Source organism: Cyanistes caeruleus, chromosome 9, assembly GCF_971803275.1.
Source record: "Cyanistes caeruleus chromosome 9, bCyaCae1.hap1.1, whole genome shotgun sequence".
NCBI classification, from domain to species: domain Eukaryota; kingdom Metazoa; phylum Chordata; class Aves; order Passeriformes; family Paridae; genus Cyanistes; species Cyanistes caeruleus.
The window spans coordinates 3814943-3832641 of record NC_141709.1 but is presented as its reverse complement, the minus strand read 5'-3'; the positions used below and the strand labels follow the sequence as shown (position 1 = coordinate 3832641).

At 41.0% G+C, this 17699-nt stretch overlaps 1 protein-coding gene across 50 annotated transcripts in view; it reads left to right on the top strand.

The window, feature by feature from the left end:
* The window catches only part of RALGPS2 (Ral GEF with PH domain and SH3 binding motif 2), a 109209-nt gene continuing 91510 nt past the window's right edge, over positions 1 to 17699 (top strand). For 2 of the 50 annotated variants that reach the window (XM_086902163.1, XM_086902135.1), the window contains exons 1-5: positions 701 to 760; positions 1095 to 1134; positions 1238 to 1367; positions 1522 to 1618; positions 6941 to 6985. Coding sequence is in view for 12 of the 50 variants with exons in the window: in XM_086902117.1 (XP_086758243.1) it covers positions 575 to 675; positions 1522 to 1618 (198 nt within the window). In the remaining 38 variants the exon portion in view is untranslated. Of the gene's footprint in view, positions 676 to 700; positions 979 to 1094; positions 1135 to 1237; positions 1368 to 1521; positions 1619 to 6940; positions 6986 to 16919; positions 17062 to 17699 lie in introns of those variants that run through there. The other 48 variants (XM_086902160.1, XM_086902132.1, XM_086902159.1 and 45 more) reach the window with 44 other exon arrangements.

The window sequence follows — 17699 nt, the reverse complement described above, 5'->3', positions numbered from 1 at the left end:
GGGGGAGGCGGGGCCGGGGGGGGCTCTGCGCGCATGCGGGGCGGGCGCCCCCCCCCGCACCCCGTGTGTGTGTGTGTGAGTGAGTGAGTGGGGGAGCGTGGCCGCGGCCGCCCCGCGCCTGCGGAGCCGGGGGCGCGCAGGGACCCGCGCAGACACCGCAGCCCCTCGGGCAGCACCTCCGAGCGGCCGCCCCGCCGTCATCCATCCCCCCTGTCGCAGGTGAGCTGCGCTGTCGCGGCGGGGAGGAGAAGGAGGAGGAGGAGGGAGCCGGCGCCCGCCTCCGCGGGGCTCATTGTCCGGCTCCTCAGAGCAGGAGGAGAAGAAAGGAGGCTTCAACCCGGCTCGCACGCCGGGCCTTGCAGGGCTGTTGCCGGCCGGGGATTGGAGGCGCTCCGTCCCCTCCCAGATCCGGGGAGGGTCCCGGCCCCCCGGGGCTCCACCGCCCACCTGCCGCCTTCTCCTCCTCCTCCTCCTCACACGGGGGTGGCGGGGAGCGGAACCCCCTCTCGCCGGTGTGTGCGCGGCGGGGCAGCAGCCTGGCTGCGGCACGGAGGGATGCGGGGCTTCGGCAGAGATGTTCGCCCCGCCGGTGCCTGCTTGCGGGGCTGAAGAGTGGGCTGTAAGGTGGACACGCCACCGTTGCTGTGTGTGGAGCCCTCGGGGACGGGGGTGTTGGTGCGTGGGGACGGGCAGAGCCGAATCCGCTCGTGGGGCACGGCGGGGGCCGGAGGGCGGCCGGGGCGGAGCGGGGGCTGTGGCGGTGAGATACCGCTATCCATCCGTCCTGCCCGAGGGATGGGCCCAGGGAGCGGGGAACCAGGGCCAGGACAGTGCCCAGGGATGCGGACACTGGTGACAGGGCAGTGCCCAGGGTTGCGGACACGGGTGACAGGGCAGTGCCCAGGGATGGGGACACGAGAGACAGCATGGGTAGTGGCTGTAAGAACACCACGTTGCACCACTTTCATGTAAACCAGGGTAATTTCAGAGCATGTTACCTTCCAGTAGACGGGAATCTTCTTTAGAAGGTGGATAAATAGATGCTGTTTATTAGACGTGAGGCATGTTTAGCGTTGTTTCTTTCCTGGCAGCAGGTGCTGGAAAAGCAATTCTGTAGATATATTTTAAACTACGGTGAGTGGTGATGACAGGTAATAGTTTAGAGTAACTTGCCCTGTGGGTTTAATAGTAGTTACAGGCCTGGTGAAATTCCGTGGATGTGTATATCTACTTGCAGGTTTCCTATACTGACGCTGTTGGAGAGATCCCGCTACTGAAAAAAGGTGCTTTTGCACAGGTCTTAGTCCTTCACCCTTCCTTCTGTGCCTCTGCTGAATTAAGGTGCTTTGCAATCACAGCTAGAAGAGGTGGGGACAATTTATTTTCAAATGGGATTGGCAGATAACCAGGCAATCAAATGCTTGATAGGCCTACAGCTTTTTGGGTTTTCTCAGGATTGGAAAATATGGGATGCACAATGACTATTTCCTCTTTTTCTCTTATCATTGCTTGCTTCTGCAGCCGACTTCATTTTAGTTGTACTGTGGTGGTGTTTATTTCTAAACAGAATGAATGTAACATTCTGTTCATGCCAACTGGTGATGTGAGACCCTTTTTGGTATGTAGACCTATTGCATGTTTTACTGCTTGTGCATAATTTTTTTAAATGAACTTCAGCTTACCAGATGTTTGTTTTAAAACATTATTAACACTTAACAGGGCATTAGCAATAATACATGGACCAAAGCTTGAAAACTACTCGTACATTTTTTTTCATGTAGTATTGTAAGATGTAGTATCTGATAGCAGAGCCAGAGGACTTCCATAGGCACTTTTTCGTGAGCTGTGCTGCCTTGGACCCAGCTTGTGGGAGTGGATATGATCCACATGGGTGCCAAAAGAGCTGAACTGAGTTGGCACCATCAAGTACCACAGTATAACATTGTACAGAACTTGATAAATTGTGATTTTGTTGGGGTTTTTTTCCCCTAACAATATTTTCCTCTGGAAAATTTTTACATTTCTCGGCTGTATAAATAATTTTTATTTTTTTTTTAAATTTTATTTCTATGGTGGGATTTTTTTTTTATTATTACTATTTTAAGGAAATTCCTTGCAGAAGCAGAACTATTCCTGCTTTCCAAAGCCTCTGCACATCCCTGCTCCTGGGTTTTCTGCAGTCCTGCTCAGAAGTTGGTTAAAGCTGGGTCACTGGAATTGAGAGGGTGCCCTCTGGTGACATCTGTGTTTGGAGCTTGGGCCGCATGTAAAGGAGCACTCCGGCTAGTCTGGAATTAAATATTCCTCCCAGCACAGCTGGGGGTGTGTTCTGCGTTGAGATGCTGGTGTGACATGGGGGACAAGCACTTGTGAATTTATGTGGAGGATGTACAGCAGTCCCTTGGTGTTGGTGAGCCCCCTTGTGAAGTATTCTACCTTGTAATTTATTTTGCTGACTTTAATAAGAAATGTTTTAACTCAGTCCAGTGGAAACAACGGGTTCCCCCCAAGAAAACCCCCTTCATGAGGTTATCCTGTTTACTCACCAGTGGGTTTTGTTGGGTTTTTTCCCTGTAGAAATGTGTGGGTTTTCCTGCAGAATTTTGGAGAGGACTTTTCCTTTTCACACTTCTATCTTGCCTGGTGACTGTAGATTAAAAATGCCAATGTTTCCTTGTTTTATTTATCTTTATGCTGCTCAGCACTAAAGAGCAAGAATGAAGATACTGGGTTAACTTCAACTACTTGTGTAAACTTTGATTTTTGAAATTGACTGTGTTTGTACAGAAAAGTAATGCAGTCATAGTGTGCTAATGTTCTGCTTGATGTGTTTGAATATTAAAAGATTTGAATGGACAAGCCACACCTCCATCTTAATCAGTTTGTTCCACTATTTATTTTTTTTTTTTTATTAAGATTAGGGGTTAATATTTTCCTTTATATTTGCTTGAAGCTGAGTCATTTGAGCTCCTCCTTTCATTCAATAACTAAAGCTGAGTTGAATATATCCTTTAAGGGTGGGGAATATAATTGGTTGCATTTTTTCAAATTATAAGCCAGCAAAGGCATGATGTATTTCTCTTCTCAGTGTTGGTTTACAGCTCTTGTTAGAAAACAGACTTAGAAATACATCTTCAAAATAATGAGGAAACCTTTCTGTTAAAAACCTCTGCATTTAAATACCTGGAACTGCTGCAGTAGGAATCATCTTTCAGTATAAGTATGTGTGTCATAGTTACTGCATGAACAGAAGCTTTGTAGGCTTCATGTTTTGTCTCTTTATGAATTAATCACCTTAAAAGACTGCTGAAGCGAGCGTGTCTTAATGTTGCGGTTGGGCGTTCTAAGCAGATTCTCTGTATGCTCAGTCCCCTGAAACATGTGGATGTGCGACTGCAACTCTTTTACCTTTACAAAGATCCAGAAAAACCTTGCAGGATTCTAGGGAGAATGGCATTGGAGTCCTAGCTGTGGGCAAGCTGGTCCCACCTGGACTTCTGCCCAGCTGGAAGGGGCCATTTGAGCTTGGAGCTGGAGCAAGGCAGGGTGAAGTGTGGAAGGGCTCCCAGTGCTGGCTGTGTGCAGTCAGGAGGAGCTGTGTGAGGTGGAGAAGGTGGGGGAACAGAGAGAGAGGGGGCTGGAAGTCCTGGACAGGGAGGGTGTATCTTGCATCGTGGTGTGTTGTGAACGCTGGAGCAGTTTGCTGTGACTCAGAATGGCATAAATGATGGGCATTGAACCGGCTTGTGGCCAAGGAAGGCTGTTCCCAGTCTGTGTTTCAGTTTATGGGAGAGTTTGTCTCAATAAAGAGACCTGTTTGGTAAATCTTAGAGTAGAGCAAATAAAACATTGGGAAGTCTTGTGAGTCACCACAAAGTATTTTAAAATGCAGTTTTCCTGACCTGCATATAAGGTTGATCATTATTCTCTTGGACTCACTGCTCAGAGGTGTGCTGCTCTAGTAGGCTCTCAGCTGGTGTTTTCAAAACTCCCCATGGGCTTCCAGATGGGTTGTAGACTGTCATATGGCACAAGAGGTGTCTTCCTTGAACCCATGGAGATCCCCTGCGGTTGCTCACAGAACTTCCTACCCCAGCCTTGTCGTCACTGTAACCTTTTACGTGTCAGTGACTTCAGCACAGACCAACAACAGCTCGATGGGTAAGGTGTCCTTTTCCATATGGATAGGATTCCCTTTTCCTTCGCATGTCTTTGTTGTCCAGAAGTCCTGACTACAAGAATGACAGTTTAGGTAAAACTGGGAAAAGAAGCAGCTGTGTACCTTGCAGGGCCTGGAGGCTTTGCTCTTATTTCGATAGATCTGCACTGTTCAGGTGTGTTTTGGCTCTTTGTATCAACTTCACCAGCAAGTCAAGGTTTTCTGCCACAGAAACTCCCTGGCTGTGCTGCAGTGTGCAGCTTTGGCTGGCATGCCATGGAGAAACGAGCTGTTTGGTCAGAATATCAAGAAACACTCTTATGAGCCCTTCCTGAGCATCATATTTGTGGTTTAAACACCTGCCTATTTCTTGTGATAAAGATCAGCCTCCTTTTTTAAAGATTAAGGCTGTAACATAGCAGTTGATTTGATGCCAGACTTGAGAGAACAACACATCCATTGCTGCTTGATGGTCAAGGGGAAGCCTTTCCCATTTTTCTTTTGCAGGCTGATGTTGATTGAAGTCCCTTATGATAGGACAGATCTTGATTCAAACCCTTAAGAATAGTTATTCCATTTCTTTGAGATGCAGGACTTGTGGCCTGTTCTCCACACCTGCTTCAGAATTTTATTTGTATTTAATAGTACACATGTATTCCATAGGCAAGGGAAGCTTGAGATTGTATGTGAACAAATGTGTGCCTGTTCCATTTTCCCTGGTCTGTCTGAGGAGACTGTGAGTCTCTCCCATGTATTTCAAGTGTGACCACAACAGTTAATGTAGCTCAGTGCCTCATCAGTATGTAGTTGAGATTTGAACATGGATTAGAACAAGCTGGCTGAAGTTCAATCCATATAAAATATACATGATGATGTGGATGTAATTATCAGCCTCTCTAATTGAAGGGCTGCATTTGCCATTTGGTAGAAGTGTTAATGCCCTCTGGTGACTCAGGTTTATTACTTGTTCTTAGCAATCATATTGAAGCAGTAAAATCAGTTTTTTTAAGTCTTTGACTGGAAGACTGAGACCTCCCCCTCAATTGATTAGACCTGGAAAATTTGGCTGGAAGTTGTCTTTGCCCTTCTTCCCATGGATTTAGATAGTATTGTAGTTCCTAGTGCAAGTAAGGAAGTATAACGAGCCTGGGTCAGTTAAGGAATTGAAACCAGCAAGCCCAAGGCATAGGCAGAGCTGCCAGCGACGGAATTTGATTGTTGAGGTTGCAATGAGCTCCTCTGCCAAAAAGTGGTTGGCCCAATTTATTAATTTCTTGGAGCTCGCGGATCTCTTGACTTAGAGTGCTTGTCCTGTGTGTCTGTCAGCTGTCTGAGGGCTGAAGTGCCCAGAGAAGAAATGGGTAACAGGGTTTGCAGAGGAGAAGCTTGACATATCCTGGCTCTCATGCTGTAATTCCATTTTAAAATAAATGATTTGGATGCAGAATTTGGTGCAGAAGGTTTTGCTGGCTTTGGAGCTGCCTCAGTGGCACTTTGGGATATGTGTGTGTCACCTCTTTTCCTCTTTAATGGAGCTGTGCTGGTGGCAGCAATCAATTAAGTCTGAATTGACCTAGGTCTGGCTGTCCATGCTCTGACCATTGCTGTAGTAGTGTGGCATTAAGAGCTGTTTGATTTGTTCCTCCCTCATTATTCATTAAGGGACAGCTTGGAGACTGTGGAGTCGGCTCTCACTGAAATGGGCTCAGATTGATTGTGCTGGGGAAGAAGGATATTGATCTTTTTCAGAACTTGAAGGTGTATTTCTTAGATAATAGTGGCTAGATAAAACTGGCAAAGAGCCTTAAGAAAGTGATCTTAATGCAGTTTGTAAATTGGATTGCTTTTATCATATTATTAATGTGCCCAGGGTTTGGGGTAATTGTCTAGACTATAGTATTATATTTTCATTTAGATTTAGAATTAGTGGTATAATGCCACAGAGTGACTGGACTCAGACCAATAATTGAATAAACAGGACTAGTACTAAGCACATTTTCTGCTGTGATACGTCCTTTTTAGATTAATGTGTAGGCAGGCAGAAGCCTCCAGTAAAAAGCTGAAGGTCTCAAATTACTTTTTATTAGCTTCATGTATGAATCTGTCTGAGGAGGTGTGTAAGCACAGGTAGACTTGTGAGTTCTGTGTAAAACTCAGATTTATAAACTCTGTAAATGGTTGTTTCTAGTCCACTTATTTTATTGCCAGGTTGTTTGTGCAGTCTTCTAATTGCTCTGAATTTCTGCTGTTTGCTTGATAACTTTGGGGTCCCCCACAGTTGTAACTAATCTAAGGTGGTTTGTAATTGAATTAGGTTGTGACCCCATGTGGAGTGAGGCAGCTTATTTATTGACTGCTCACTTCTCACTGTGTACTGGCAGAAATAGATAATGCAGTAGAGAAAACTGCATCAGGAAACTTACCCAGCTAAGAAATTAGGCTCCCCCCTTGCTTTGTTTTTCAGTTTGGTTGTTCCCCCAAACTATTCACTTCAGCTGTACAAAATTTTGGGTTAATGTTGTGGCAGAGAAAGGAACAGGAAAAAGCATTAGTGGGGGAGATGACTGACAAGTATAAAATCAAGTTGCCATAAACCAGCTGAAGTAGGTCAAATGACACTTGTATCCCTAGCTGGGTGTGCAAATCTGGGAGCTTGGAATAAACTTTTTTTCAGACTTTATGCAGAAAACTATGAGGCACTTTAGGATCCTTGTGGCACTTCTGAAAAATCCTTTTTCATAGAGCTAAACTGTACATCTTTTATTGTTGCATCTTTTACAGTTGGCTGGTGAAATGAGATGAAAGTGATGATGGTGTTGGTGGAAAGTAAGTATAGTATTGCTAGTATAGCTGATCATATGCAGAAGTCTGTAAAGTATTTTTTACCGATTCCAAAAGCACCTGCAGTTAGCAGGTGTGACGTGTTAGAATGCTGGTAGCATTGCACAGTTTCCTGCGTGTTCATTGTGGATTTCAAAATGCACATAAATTCTAAGTGCTGTATCAATAAAAGATAAAAAGGTCCAAAGATTCAAGCTGCTCACTCTCACATAGCTGCATCACTGTTTTGTGCTGTCACTAATTAGTAACCTTAATATTATGAAGTGTATTGATAAAGTACACAGTTACGTGGATGATTCATAATTGCTGTACTTCCTCTCCCACTGTCATGAAATTAACTTTTCCTGTGTGGTTAAAGGGCACCTGAACAGTGCTGCTGTTGCTGGCAGGTCCAGAGCACTCTGCCAACAGCCACTTTTCCCATGTGCTTTACTGGTAAGTCTACCTGAGTAGTGGCAGCTATCTCGTTTATTTTTAGAATGTTAGTCATGTACTTTTAGACTGACCAGTTTGTTTAGGCATTAGTCATAAGGCTTGTCTGGTAAGTACCTCTAAATTATTTTGATGATATTATTGATCAGACTTCTACAGAAATGTGCCAGCAGGCATTTTGGAAAAGAATAATGGATAAAAGTAGAATCCATTGAGTTCAGTCCTTTCATGCAGTTGAAGTGATTTGCAAGTGTTTTCTGGAGCTCAGAGTGCAAAATTACTGAAGTATTAGCAAGATTTCTGCTTAGCTACACACTAACCCTCTGTTTCTGAGAGACCTGAGTGTGGTGGACAGTGAGCAGCCTGAAACTTGAGGCATTTGTTAGGGTGGGTAAAACCTGGCCCTGGCAGGTCTGCCTCAAGATAAAATGAGGTTGACTGTCACCTAGCTATAAGGCTTCATTATTATTACCTTTTAATATGTCATTCACTGAGTGTGTCAGATGTGTGGCTTCTTAGGAAACTGTTTTCTGTGTTACTTATGTAATAGCAAGTGTCCCTCTGTGGTAGAAATGTTTTTGCTACTTGGTGTTTGGAAAGTGTTTTGTTCACCCCCCATTGTCTGGTTGTCTGCTCTGTTGATGATACATAATTTCTTCTAATGTTCCTTTGGGGATTTTTTTTTCTTTTCTAGGCTGGATTTTGGATTTATTTTGAACAGATTTTGCCAGGTTGCTCTTTGATAATAGATTTTGGTATTCGTAGTGATATGCCTTGCTAAGTTTTTAATGGTGTTTTAAACAAGTACATATTGTATTACTTTGGACAAAGGAAGGTGGCAGTACCAGATCTAACTGCAATATGAAACTGTGATTCTTTGATTATATTTGTTACCCTTAGGTAGCTGTAGGTATGCTAAAGATGATTTTATTTGTGGAGGTTGTTCAGCTCTACTGCCAGTATCTATTGAAGTGGTCAAGTGTCCACCTGGAATAATTTTAAAGGAATTTGGAGAGGAAAATTATGTTAACCAAATTGTTAGGAGATGAAACAAAAGTCAAGCTTGATAAATTTTCACTGGAGACAGGTGTCAGAGGTACAGTGTTCTATAAAGCTGAAGGCACATTAAAGCAATATGAAGTGAAAAAAGCTACTTTTGAGGTACAGTATTTCTTTACCTTTGAGGAATGGCAGGTAAACAGATGGCGCGCTCTAGGACCTGCTTGTGAGCAGCTTCCTCAGTGCCTGCATGTAATGACTTGCCCTTAAACTTAATTAACTTGCTGGCTTTTTTAAAATGTGGATAGGGTCTGTGTGATGACAGAGCTTGATCTGAATGTCATGCTGTGACTTGCCTTTAATACTTCTGAAAAGTCAATCTTGACTCTTTTCTGAAACTGTCTTAGTGGAGGGGAGGCTTCTTCAATAGGACCTAGTTAATGTTTCAGATAAGGCAATTTAATTTATCTTCAAAGAGGTATTTCTATAGCTGTGTATAAGTTGGTATTCAGAGACACGAATTTGTTAAGAAGAGAGGTCTAAAACTGTTTGAGACCAGCAGTTGGAACTGTTTTAATTTCTTCTTGTTTTGATCATGAATGCAATATGCCTGAGACAGAGGGGAAAAAATATCCACATATTTCTTGTTGTACGTTGCTAAATTATTTTTTTTGTATGTACAGCAGAAAGTTTTAAAGTATTTAAGGCGGCATTATGTCAGGACTTATAGAAAAACCTAGCAAGTATGCAAAATATGTATGAATTTTTAAGCATGTTTAGACTAAGAGGAGTAAACAGTATGCACTATTGATTTGAGGCTGATGTGGTTTTGTTGAAGAATAATTCTTGATCTGAATTGTATCACTTATAAGACAGTAAAGACATTAATTGAAAGGGCATTGTTGAGGCCAAAGTCTTTTATAGAGGGTAGGTTTGTGAAATTTGTTGTGCAGATCTGTATGTTGATACAATTCAGAGGTGTGTTGTATTTGTGTTGCACTGTTAGACAGATACAGAAATCCAGTTGGCTTCTGTTAAGTGATACTGCTAAAAAGGGAAGATAGCTTCTTGCATTATTTATCAGACAAACACAAGAGGGTCTTGCTAAGCTATTGCACCCATAAAATTTTTGTTAAATCCCTCATTTGTAAGCAAACGTATATGGCAGAAGAGTTTGGACCTTTCTTTCAGCTGTACCTGTTTTGTTTTTTTTAAAAGCTAACTCTTATTTTCCTGACTTATTAAATTATTTTACTTACATTTTTTCTTTTTTTATGAGGTAATAATCTTAAATGGAAAACAGAATCAGGCAGTAGTGAAGTTAGATATGGACAGAGGTGAGATCTCTCCAGCGACCAGGAAAAGAGAGGATTGCTTCCCAATGCCTTGGGATTTGCTGGAATTCTGTGTTGCTTTCAGGTGTCAGATTTCTGTGTCTAGTACTGAATGTCGTGGATATCTTCTTGATTTTACTTGAAGTGAGGGAGGAAAGATGCGGAGAAGTGATGGACTTCAGCAACTGAAGTTTTTGTTGCTTGTCTCTTTTTCTGGTGTCATCTTTCCCTATTACATTCCAGCCTGTTAATGGAATTGGATATCTTTTTTTTCCCCAGGGCAATAGGGTGTGTTTCTGTGATCTTATCATTAGACTTGCTGATTACTGCTTCTTTGTGGCTTTTTCTGTATTTATGATTCTCCTAAATTTGGTAGAAATATTTTGCTTACAGGAAATAAACTGCTGTATTTTGGAATTCATAATTGGCATCTTCTCTGTGATGAGGCAGATGATTTTTAATGTAACAATACTTAAAATCAAAAATCATATGATGGAAGAGATAAAGGAGTCTTGCCTAGGTTGGAGATGCCACTTGTGAATTGTGTTCTCTTTCGGGTGTGCGGCTGGGTTGATCATGTGCTTGGGTCCCAGGGTGAGCTGATGTTGGATTGGCTTCATTTGTCAGTGAGGGAGCTGGTTTATGTAGCAATCTCTGGTAGAGCAGCCCTTCTGTCCAATGTTTGCCAGCTCTGTCAGATTAATGGTGTTTATTAGCCACACACAACTCTCCTAGAAAGCCCAGCTCGGTTATTTGTGAGCAAACTAGGTTCTTCTGTCAGAAAGTTCCTGTAAATCCCTATATGAATATTGCATTTAAATTGGTAGTTGTGTTGCCTGTTTTTGCTTAGATAGTTTTCCTTTGTTGTCTAGGGGGTAGTGAAAGATAAATTTGTATAGGTCATTAAAATATCTTTGCTTTTAAGTGATAAAGCTGTTTCAAAAGTATCACCTGTCAAAACACACTAACCATGTTGTGGCTGGTGACTTCAGGATATTTCAACAGTAAGGTACTGATACCCTATTTATGATGTGGCTGGTTCTCCTTTATGTTTAAATAACAGCAGGACCAGCATGAACCTCCCCTACTTGGCAAGCTGAACATGAAACTAAAAGATTAAAGTGTTTTCAGAGTGCTGCCAAGGTATTGACTTTTTCAGCCATTCTTTCAGCAGGTAAGAGGCAACTTGTTTCCATCTAGTACAGAATGGGAAAATGCATTTCTAATTTGTGTTTTGCTCTGGATTTTTAGTTTGATGATATGGATGATCTTGACTTTGAGACAATACTGAAAGCTCTTAATTAGTTTAGTTTATACATACACACAAACATATATATATGTATTTAATATGGTTCCCTGTCAAGCTCTCCCAGCTGAGTTTGTTTCCCAGCACAGCTTTCTCTTCACTGGGGCTTTTTTGTTGCTCAGGCAAGGCTGCTCTCTCTTTGGTGTGCAGCTTCCACTCATCCTTCTAATGTTGACAGATTTCCTTGTACCTCCAGTACAAGGACAGTTTAATGACAGTAATGACAAAGCAGTATCAAATCCTTCCCCAAACTGTAACTTAGGCTACTCATTCCAAATACTTAGAAACAATTGCTCAGACCCTTTCAGTTGTCTGTGTTTGTTATGGCCATTTTTTAAATGTTTTTCCCTTCTATTTCAGGTGAATCTTGTATTAGAGCAAAAAGGCTTGTGTTAGGTAAGGTACATGTTTATGTGACTGAATTTTTGTTTTAAGGCAGCAATACAGGGCATGGCAGGGCTCAAAGAAGTGTTGCATTTTCATTTAGATTTTCATTTAGACGAGGTGAAGACTTTATTTCCATTGGTTTGTCCAATGACCAATGTCTGTTGCTTTAGAAAAAGCCAGTGTTGCTGATTATTCTGGGCCAGAAGATGTCCTCTCTGCAAAAAGGGGAAAAAAGATATTTGCAAAATTTAGGGTAGAATTCCTGCAGGATTTCCTGCCAGAAGTTACCAGGGAGCAGGAATCTTTACCTGGTAGATGTCTTATGATCTGAGGATCTTTGCTTTAGTTCTTCTAATTGTGGTTTTCCTGAGCTTTGTGCTGCTTTATTGCTGTGATTTGTTTTGGTGAACCTGGAAAGGAAAGCATTTTCCAATCATTTTGCTAAGATTAGGGATTTTGGCTATTAATATTAGTGAAGTAGCAGATAGGGGATTCTTTTGGATGGTTCTAATCTGTGAGCTTTTTAAAGATCAAGTTACCATCACCTCGTGGTCACGTGACAATGGGTTTTATATCCCTACTTGTGATAACCTGCCCTGTCATGCCACGCGCTTTCTTGCACTGGAGCATTCTAGGTTTACCTTTTATCAGTTAAAAGATTAACAAAAAAGATGAATGTGACTATCTTCTTAGTTAAATGAAATGTTAAATTACATGATTTCCTTAAAAGGAAAGTCTTATCTGCTGTTAACCAGTAGTTTACATTCAAAACATCATTTTCCTTCAAATCTCTGTCACAACTATATTGTGTACAGGATACCTCTGTCATTACTCTTGGACCCAAGTTTCCAGCTTGCACATATCTGCACTTAAATCAATCTTTAATGTCTGCTTTCACTGATTTGGCAGAAATGGATGCAGCTGTGTTTCATAAGCTTAAGGATATATTTGAGTGGTAATTATCCAGTCATCCACTGAATAGCTCAAATATCCAAGTAGTTGGGTAGGATATCACTTGTGAACATACTGTGCTGAATTCATAGTGCTGGAATAATCTTAAAAATCCTTCTTGACAGTCTGTGTCAAAGGCATGTCATTAATCTTACCCCTGCAGTGTCTTTCTCTTGGTTTTGTAACAAGAATTTAAGGCTTGCCTTTACTGCCCTTAGAGGTACACAAATGATTTTGTATTGCTGGTTCTTACTCTTTGCCAGCTGTGCTCTTCAAGTTAATGCTTGTGCTGCTACATTTCAGTGTCTTTTTGATGCCTTCTGGAAAGCATTGTATTCTACATCAGTTACACAAGTTCTGTAGATATTTATTATGTCATTCCCTCTTTAGAGCAGATCCTTTCATCAATAATGCAGATGGATGGCTTAGAAATGGCTCCAGCAGGGCTCTCATTTATATTGTCCATTTACCTGAAATCACATTGAGATTTTTCTGGTGACTGGACTGTTGTTGTCAGTGCACAAAAAAGAAATGGGTTTACCAGAATTTCAGGCCTTCAAATAAATGCTCATTTACCTTGAGTGTCTAAAGAGACACCATTGCCCTGTGGTCTACTATAAGTTTCTATTTTAATAACAAGAAAAAATTTTGATACCATCTTAAAAATACAGTGTTCTCCTTCATGAAAACACGCACTCTGAATTATTTCAGTTGAAGCAAACATGTTCTTGATCAGCAGTTTCAGGCACTTTGAGTGGGTCACTGGTAAATGGTGAGGCCATCTGACTGTTGGAGTCCTGTATTTGAGTTAACTTGGTTTCTAGGTTTCTGTCTAACTTGGTTTCTGTCATGTTTTATTAGGCAGATGCTTTGGTGGTCACCAGTTGCTGACTGATCTTGGGTGGAGAAAGGTATTTAACATTAAACAATGAATATTTGGGTTTTTATCTGTTCTCTGCTGGGTTGGCTGATTTACTGAGGCCCTTCCAAAGGGAGTTAGAAATATGGAAAAGAGGTGAGTGGGATGCTCAGATGAAGAAGCAACTGGTTTGTGTGCTGTTTATTTGTTGAAGTTGCCTACCCTGGGCTTGACACGCTTCCAGAAATGAATGCAGGGGATAGTGACACAGGCAGAAGATCCAGCTCTCATCCCCAAATGTCTGTTGTAGTTTCCCATAATAGTCATCATACCAAACAGGCAATTCATAGGCTGATAGATTTTTTTTTTCCTGTTAGCACCATTTCTATAGCAACGGTGCATATCAATGCATGATGTTCAGAGAAGAATTATTACAGAGAACATCACTGAAGTGTTGCTGTCCCAGGTTTTATTGATAAAGGCTGTACTCATCTTTCTGAAAGCTGAATTTCAAACCAAACTAAGATAGTCTGTGTCCTCTTTGAGAAGGGTCCTTGGTGTCTATTGTAGCTTAATAAAGAAATACAGTAAAATGTTCTCTCAACAGTATTTTCTCTGAGTGAGAAAGGCATTCAACAAGGGCAGAATTTTGACTTCTTTTCCTTAAATGTCAATCTTTTTTTCCTTACTGTAGAAAGCAAGAGTGCAGTCAAGGCTGGTGAATGTACCAAGTCCTTAATTCTGATTTGGAGGTTGTTACTCAGTAACAGTTGGGACATGCTAATTTCTCTCTTGTTAAAAATCCGTCCTGGGATGATTTGATCATCTTAATTTTGGTTTAGCTGTTTACCACTTCATGCCTACAGGAGTAGGCATAGAAATTTGAGTTTTCTTTACTTTCCTGTGTGATGTATAGGCTTACACAGAAAAATTCAGGGTGGATCCTCAGGCTTAGTTTTTGTCAGTTTTTTTCTTACCTGTGCTTTTGGCATTTGAGTGGTGGTGATTGCTGGTGTCAGGGTTCCTGTAGTCTGTTTGCAGTAACAAAGCTCAGGCAGTCAGTTGTCATTCCTGTCTCAGAACTTACAAGTGTGCCATTGTACGTAAAATTATATTCAAATATTTTTTCCCAACTCTCTTTCCTGAGAAACGTTTTCTGTTCTGAGAGAAGGCATGCCACCTGCATGGATCATTACAATGATTTTCTTCAAGTCTGCCTTCTGCTAACATTTTTTGTGTTGCCTTATTGAAAATAATAAAAGAAAAGCTGGGAATATAGAAGGCAGTTTTAGAGACTTTTCACTGTGAGGTGTGATATTTTTGCTGGTGCACAGTCTTAATAATTCTTCCCTATTTGTGTGTTGTTTGTATTATCCTCAAACAAAGCCAAACTGGATCTAAGTCCCTCTGAAAAGAATTTTTGGATCCTGATGTCCATGTTAGCAGCATTCAGTGTTCCACTGTTGTATGTTTTTAAGTATGATTTCCCTGTTCAGAATGGTGTCCACATATGTGTTCTTCCTTTATTAATTCCAGTGATACCATGCTTGCACTTCTTAGGCATAATAACACTTTGCCAACTGAGTATCAGTTAATCAAGAGGACATTAGTCATATACTGCTCCTCTTGTTTGCAAACAAAACTGACAGCTGTATGGCCATGTGGTGGAGGTCTTGGAAAATCTGATTGGGGAAAGATTATCATCTTATAGAACTGTGTAATTAATCAAAAGTATTTGCTTCTAGTTTAAATTCTATTTATTTTCTTTGCCATCTTTTTACTTCTTATTCTTGAAAATAAATATTTCCTTCAGAAATGTCTCTAGGTTATGTTTTCTCCTGTTGTGTGTCTTTGGGGCAAGGAGGGATTCTCCTCTGGTTCCTCCCTGAGCAAACGTGGATTTCTTCTTCAGGATGAAAACAAATTTTGCTCAAAGAGGTTAAACTTTGAGCTGGCTTTATTCATGGGAGGGAGATGAGGAAGGTAGAAGCTTACACTTCTGATGTGCTTTCGGTGGTAAAAAACTTCCCTTCTGCTTACTCTTTTGGCATATGGGAAGGAAACCAAGCTATATCTCATACATTTAGAGTTTCATTCTTCTGGTAGCAATTGCAAAGTAACAGCCAGATCAAAAGGAATAAAGATTTCTTCTGTTCACTTTTCTCAAGAACTACAAATAGAGGCTTCTTGGTGATCTCTGAAGAAAGAAGTGCCAGAGACCTGATGATTTGTAAGCAGTTTGTGAGCAGAAAGCTCTTCAGGTTTTGTGCAGTTGTTGTTTCAGTGTGCCTACATTTTGTCTTTTAACACTCAGACATGCTGGAGAGGCCTTTTGTTAGTAGAAAACCAACCTCTTACGACCTCAGGCTAAACCTAAACTTAAATAGCACGTACACATGTTCACATTTTTGGCTTACTCCATTTGTTGCCTGCAATGATCCTTTCCCTTCTGCTTGATTCATGCCTTTGTGGGGGCCTGGATCTGCCACTGCTTGCAGCTGTGTACAAGCTTTCACACTAAAGTTTGTTGCCTTGTGCTAGAGAATCTCCCAGTTAAGTCTTGGCCCTGAGTCAGTCCACTGAGGAAAGCTGCTTTTGAGTGGTGGAAGTCAGAGCGGTAAGGATCTTCTTATTTATGTGTAACTAAGCTGGAAAAATTTCCATTTTGAGCTGAACCTCTTGATTGTTGTTGCAAGTTGATGGCAGACTGAGCTAATGGTTTGAATTTTGTAATAGGATTTGGTAAACGAGTAACTTGTGCCCTGTAGAAGGATATTCTGGCTTTCAGTTTTGGTTTTTCTTTCTTTATCCCATCTGAGGAAATGGGAGCTACAAGTTGTACCAGTTCTTGAGATTAGAAGGGAGAGCACTGGGTACTGGAGAACCACAGAGAAGAGGCCTAGAAAGCTGGAAACCAAGATATGAATGAGATAGAGCCTTGCTGTTATCTTAATGTTATCTCTTTCTATTTCTTTCTTTCTCCCCCAGCCTCTTTCCATTCCCAAAGTTGGGGAATGAGGTGCATAAAAGCAGCAATAGGATGTATTCAGAACAAATTATAGTGAAAGTGCTCTGTGAATAGTGTCTTCTTAAAGAATAATAATTTTACCTAATTGACAGGTAAAGCCTTTCCTAAGGTAGAAAAAAAGAATCTAAATTTAAATGAACATATTTAAATGAAGCTTCTTTTTTTATTTAAAACTTCAGTGTCAAACCTAATGAAAGAATTTTTTGTTCCCTTTCTTGCTATTCTGTGGATTTTAATTTCATCTGTCTTGGAGCTTAACCAGCTGATACTGCTTGTGACTGTTGTGCAACAGATGCTCAGGGAAAGAATGTATGTGTGACAGAAGTGAGCTGTGTGAGCACAGAAGTGCTTTGAGTTTCCAGCAGGAGTTTGTGTCACTGGGTCAGCTGTGCTGCTCCTGCAGCACCATGTTACACAGCTCCTGTCAGGAACGAGTCCAGCATGAGCTTAAGCAGCTATGAGATATTTGCTGTTAGTGGTGGTGTCTGAAAACTGTTCAAGAGCCCAATTGCTGTTATTCAGATTTTGAGCATGAATTTGCATTTTACTCTCCTGGTTTATCTGTATTATATACTTTTTGTTTATCTTCCTGATACTTAAACATGGCAAGTGTGTCCTTGTGTAGATCTCAGTTTCGTACCATAAGCAAGCTGAGGTCTCGTGGGTTCTGCTTAGGAAAGAAGTTTCACTGTCTTCAGAATATCTGCAGAATACCTGCAAGCCCTTCTGTGCATGCATTTCATGGAAAAAATTTTTGGAAACAAGGTGACCAGAGCTGTGTAGAGTACAATATCAGTGTCTCTTTTGCAATGTTTTTCAGGTAGAATTGGTCTATAACTAAAGCAAATATCTGGGTCTCATGTGGCTACTTCATGCTTACAGCTTTTGTGGCATCATTTCCAGCTGAAATCAACAGCAGAAATTTTACAGAAGTCAGCTATGAGAGTCCTTTAATGATTGACTTTTTTTTTCATTCTTCTGTCCATCAGATAGTTTTATTTGTCATGTGTTACATTGTTTTCCTGTATTTCTAAATGGTTTTTGTTCTGATATCTGTAGTGGTATTGCATATTGAATAACTCTTAGTAGTCTGGTTTTTTTAATATTATGCTCCCCTGTCTGTTTTTGTCATGTCTCTACCCAATGTGTGTCTTCTTGTGCCTCTTGTCTCTGTCTTCACTAGTGGTAAATTAGGCTTTACCAAGATTCACGCATCTGGAGATTTTATACTGTGTGAGATTTTAGGTCTGGGATTATATTCTTTTTAGTGATAAATTTCCTGCAGGAGATTGGAGTAGTATTAAGTTGCTTGAGCTTTTATTTAATGTCTTTTGTGGAAGTTACTATTTTTATCAGTTTTACTATTTTTATATTATCATGCTTACCAAAAACTGAATTAAAGT